We start from the raw sequence: 5,249 nt of genomic DNA, 5'->3' as shown, positions 1-5,249 counted from the left end.
GCCTCGGCAGGCCGCAGAGGCCTGACGCCACCAGAAGCAGCGCTGGGGCACGCCTGAGCTGCCACCACCAAGTGAGTGACCGCAGGGGCCAGACCACGCCCAGCAAGCTGGCCGCTGCTGCCGCTGCCCAGGCTCAGGGACAGGGACAGGGGCACGGGCAGGCGGGCAGGGGCAGGCGGGCAGGGGCAGGCGGGCAGGGGCAGCTCACCTGGCCTTGGTGCTGCTCACTCTGCTGCCGCCACAATTTGCCTTCATGCTATTTCGTTTCATTTCCTTCACGAAAAACTGTTTCAGGATTTGTGAATTCTGCAAAGTGAGAGGGAAGGGGTGAGCGGGCGGCAGGCAGATGTCCGGCTTCCCTGGCTGACCAGGCCGCAAAAAGGGAGGCTCTCGGCCCGCAGGACCATCTGGCCACTTTGCCAGGCCCAGAGGATGGCGAGCGGCCAGGGCCCGCCTTTGCGGCAAGAAGCTGAGGGGGATACAGGTCAGCCCTGCCCCTGCCCGGATGCGGGCCTCAGTCACACGTGTGCCCGGGACTCACACCCAAGCCCATCCCCCGCACCACACTCCCATCACGACCACACGCGCTGCATGTCACAGGCCACAGCCACACCCACACGCAATCAGCCACACACACAACACACACACCCCCGCAGCCCCGGGCCGCCGCACGCCACATGTACACACGCCAAACTGTGACCACACGACAAGCACGCACGCGCCACACGCACGTGCCACGCGCGAGGCCACACCCACATGCCACACGCACGTGGCCACACAGCAGGCGTGACCCCGGAACATTCACTTCAAACGCGGGTCTCTGTCACGCGCGCCGGAGTGGCTTCCTGCCCACATCCCTCACGGGCACAGGCCGCCCGGCCCGCGCGGCCCCTCCAGCGGCCCCCGCCCCTCTCGGTGGACGGTGTCTTCCCCACGTTCCGGAAGCTTCTGTTCCCCTGGAGTGCTGCCCCCCCGAAACCGCTCAGCGTCCTCCCCCTCCATGACCGCCTCCTCCCAGGGCCCAAACGTGAGGCCCCTCAGACTCTCCGTTTTTTGTGAGTCAAACTTTTCTCAAAATAAGTCAAAAAACGAAACATGCAATACTTCTCCCAGGCGTACAGGCGAAACCCAGCGCCCAGGCGCAGCCTGAGGACGCGGCCCGGGGGCAGATGCTTCCGGAACCGCAGCTCGGCGCCTGCACTCGGCCCCCCGCACCGCCCAGGCCCGCCTGCGTTGGGTCACGCTTCGCCGCTCCGCCCCCTTCCCACCTGCACGCTTCTTCCAGGCCCCAGGCCGCCGCCCCTCGTTCCTCTCATCCCTGACAAATCCAAAGGGACCTTAAGTTTCGTTTTGCTAATTTCTTTTTTAATTTTTTTTTAAAGTTTTATTTATTTGTGCATACAGAACTGGGGTACAGGCCAGAGACTCAAGGGCTGTGAGAGGCTTCATCAGAGACAGAGCGGGGAGCAGAACAGGCAGATCGACGAAGTACACTGCTGAGGGGAGCAGCGGGCGGGTCAGGAGAGGTCTGCCACGCCATGTGGTCACCTCCGGGGCAGGCGGGAATCGAACTCATGCAGAAGTGGCCTTAGTTTCTGTGCTGTGCTTTAACCCGCTGCGCCACCAGGGAGGGCCTCGTTTTGCTAATTTTTTAATCAAATAATAGAAAGGACAGAAGGTCAAAGGCACCCGGAGTGCCACGACCCCGGGGGGTCGTGTGCCGACGTGCAGGTCACCCCTCCGGCCCACGCCCTTTGCCCTTGGAGCCGGGGCGCCCCCACGGCAGGGTGGCAGCCCTCGTGCGGTGCGGCGCAGGCGCCAGCCAGCGAGGGCTCCAGGCTCCTCCTGGGTGGCCTCGGCGCTCAGCATCGCGTTCTGCGTGGGCAAGGGGTGCGGGCCAGGTCTACTGGTGGAGTGGGGAGCTAAGCAGCGTGGCGTGGCCGCGTCAGCCTTGCCCGTCTCGCACCCTCGCTCAGGGTTTCTGGAGAGGGAGTTCTAAGGCGTCAGCGCGACGGCTTTGGCACCTGGGCCCTTGAAATCAGCAAGGACCACAAAACCCGGGCTCCCGGCCGAGCGCCCAGCCACAGGCCCCCGCACGCTCCCCAGCCACGAGGGGGCTGTTCACGGACAGGTTTGTTTGTCTGCCAGAGAAGGACGGATGTCCAGTGGTAACAGATGCTATTTATATCGGAATCACAACAAAAGTGCCATCCATCTGCCTTGGCACCCAGAAGACATAACACAAGAGCAAGGAATGTGCACAGCCGAACAGAAATGGCAGCAGAAAGCGAAAACGGTTGGAGCCGGTCTCGAGGCAGGAAACAGCACTTGACTAAAGTGGGAAACCTGCACGCAGCTAGAAAGATGTTGGCACTTCTAGCCAAATTCTTGAGAAAAATCTCATCTATTCCGAGATCAAACGGGTGTTTTATTCCATCTGGGGACACACGTGATAGAGATTGCGCCCTGGGTGACCTGGGTCCACTCGGGCACTCGGGTTCGGACGAAGGCCTTGGGGTCAGGAAGCCCCGGGGGCACGGTGGCTCAGCTCCCAGTGCCAGCTGGCAAGCGCGTGTGTGCCCACCCCACTCCCCCATCTGCAGGGAAGCAGCCCGGGCCCCACAAGGACCCCGCCTGGGCCAGCGGGAAGGCCACGCGCGTCTGCCGCTGCGAAGCTGCTAAGAGTAAACGCACACGCGTGTCTGGCGATTCCGCGACGGCCCCCCCGGGGCAGGCGGCCCCCGAGTGCCGAAGGCCAGGCCCTGGGCTGTGGAAGGGGACCGGGAAGTGTCCCAGCGCCCACCACAGCAGGCTGTGCCACTCCTCGCTGGCTGTTGTCATTTGCAGTCCTAGGGATCTACAGGAAGTTGAGGCGGGGCAGAGGCATAGGCGGGCGGCTCAGGTGTCCAGGACAACAGAGGCCAACAGAGGCCAAGCCAGCGGGGGACGTGATGGGCAGGAGACGCCGCAGGCAGGAGAGCTGCAGGCCCCCGCGGTGGCCCACGGCCACACAGGCCCGGCCGCGGCAGGCCCCCCATGAACAACTGTGAGGGAAAAGCAAAGACCGGACAGAGCCAGCGCCGGGCGGGACTGCGCCGCTCCCAAGCACCCGCGGGCTTCAGAGCGCCGCTGGAGACTCCCGGCCACGAGCCTGTCCCATCCCATGCAACGCCACGGTCCACTTCTGGCCCTCCACTGGCGGGCACTGGCCGACACCTCTGGCCCTGGACGGTCACGCGGGCCTCCAGGCTGTGATGAAGCCCCAGAGAAACGGCTTTCGGGCCCGGCGTTAGAAAGCTTGGTTGTTCCAGGGGAATTAAAATGCTTTTTTGTCTGGACCAAGCCAACCAGATTTCCAGACCTGCTGTTTCTCCTGGAGTGGCCAAGACGTGGACCGTGCAATTTGCAAGCGGGCTTGATCAACGCGTGTGGCCATCTGAACCCCTCCCGGCTGCCGACAGGCTCTCCGACCTGCACTCCTGCCCACCGCCACGTCCACGGCTCTGGTAACACTTCTGGCACCATGTCATTTTCTTCAACGTCGTTGAGTTACAACGTCAAAGAGGGGGAGAAGCTCTGGCCTACGGCGGACAAAACGGCGTCACGCGGGCATGCGCGGAGCGCGCCTCCCTGGCTCTCGCTGCAGCTTCCCAGAAGCTACGGACGCTAGCTGAGGGCCCGCTGGGCTTCCCACGTCACCTCGGCGCTTAGGGCTCCGCGGCCTGCAGCCGCGCCGCGGACCCCACGCCTCGACTTCGCCGCCCGCCGAACCCGCTGCCCCTCTCCGCCGCAGGAAGGTCACTGTGCTTTTCCGTAAGGAGGCCGTGAGGGCCAAGCACAAATACCTGTGAGGCCCGAACCTGCCCAGAGCGCGGGGGGATCCCCCAGCTCAGCCAGCAGCAGGAGGGTGGCAGCAGCAGGCAGCAGAGCCGCAGACGAGTAGATGGAGAGGGAAAGTGACGGGCCTGAAACCGGAAACGGAGAGCGGTGAGGCGGGAGCCAGGAAGAGGGGGCGCACCCAGCGCCTCTGCGCGACACCTCCCCGCCTGCCGGGTCTCTGCTCTGTTCTCCAGAAACCTCCCTGCCGGCCTCCCACAGGGTGCGCAGCCTGGACGCACGGCTCAATGTGAAATCGTATCAAGCGTGTCCAGCACCGTCCACCCAATCGTGTCAGCCTCCACTTGGGCTACCTTTGGGCACATCCTTGATGACAACGTCAGCTCCCTCGTGTACGCAGCGGGAGAGGCGGCCGCTGGCTTGTCTGGCCCACCCCCGCCCGCGCCACCCTCCAATCCCGGTGCGGGGAGGAGCCCCCAGAAGGCCTTCCGGGGCTCTCCGCAACTACCGTGGTGAACAGCAGCCCCATACACACCTGTACAAAGTGCGGTCAAAGCAGCCGCCTGGCTAATGGCCCGCGGCCTCCCAGCCCAGCCCCGCAGCGGGCGGACACCAGGCAGGACATGCTCCTGGCGCTGGCTCTGTCTCCGCGGGCGGGCGGGCTGCAGGAGCCACAGCGCAGGCGCTGTGGAGGTCGCCGTGCATGAGGGACACGTGGACAGCTGCGAAGGACAGGAGGCCGTGAGGCCGGAGGCCAGGGCGAGGGCTCAGGCAAGCACGCTGACACCCACCCAAGGCACCTTGGCCAGGTCGAGCGCGGAGGGGACACGGGCGGGGACGAGGGCGAGCGCTCCGCAGTCAGGCGGAGGGGGCAGCAAGTCCTGCCACAGAGCCTCAAGGGGCCGACGCCTGATGGCCTGGAGTCTCGGAACTTAGCCAGGCTTGAGCACAGGGCTCCAAGCGGGCGCAGGGCCTGTGGCACGTGAAAGGCCCCTCTGCTGTCTCGTTCTCCCACCGCATTTCTGCAAGTCCTCTCTTTGGGGGCAGGGGGACGTGCCCCCAGTAAGACAGTATTCGCCTTCTCAGAGGCCAGGGTCACTTTGCGGGGGTTCGGGCGCTGAACTGGGGGGCCGCAGCAGCGGTGTAAGCCAGCTCTGTGCCTCCCGCGCGGCAGGTCAGGCCTGGCTGAGCCTGGCTGAGGCAGAAGCGTCTGGCAGCACTTGCGAGCCTGCCCAGGGTGAGGGCCGGTCTCCCGGCGCTGCGCGTGCGGGCGGCCTGGGTTTGGGCAGTCCCCTCGCCCCACAGGCTCCTGTCACGAGGGCGGAGGCGCCTCCCGCCTTGTGCCGGGTGACAGGGGACACCGCGGTCCGGGGCGGCAGTGGGAGGCCGGGCGCCCGTCTGGGGACTGCGGG

General features: G+C 65.4%; 1 protein-coding gene across 1 annotated transcript in view; it reads right to left on the bottom strand.

Moving 5' to 3' along the window:
- Positions 1–294, bottom strand: part of EFCAB6 (EF-hand calcium binding domain 6) — a 127,605-nt gene extending 127,311 nt beyond the window's left edge. Inside the window, exon 1 of the mRNA XM_012735104.1 lies at positions 209–294. Coding sequence (XP_012590558.1) covers positions 209–270 — 62 coding nt within the window. The 5' untranslated portion in view covers positions 271–294. The remainder of the gene's footprint in view (positions 1–208) is intronic.
- Positions 295–5,249: the final 4,955 nt, after the last annotated feature.

The sequence above is a fragment of the Condylura cristata genome, unplaced genomic scaffold (genome assembly GCF_000260355.1).
Source record: "Condylura cristata isolate star-nosed mole 26May11 unplaced genomic scaffold, ConCri1.0 scaffold00004, whole genome shotgun sequence".
Taxonomy (NCBI): Eukaryota; Metazoa; Chordata; class Mammalia; order Eulipotyphla; family Talpidae; genus Condylura; species Condylura cristata.
The sequence above is the reverse complement of the archived record's forward strand: the minus strand, read 5'-3'. Positions and strand labels throughout refer to the sequence as shown.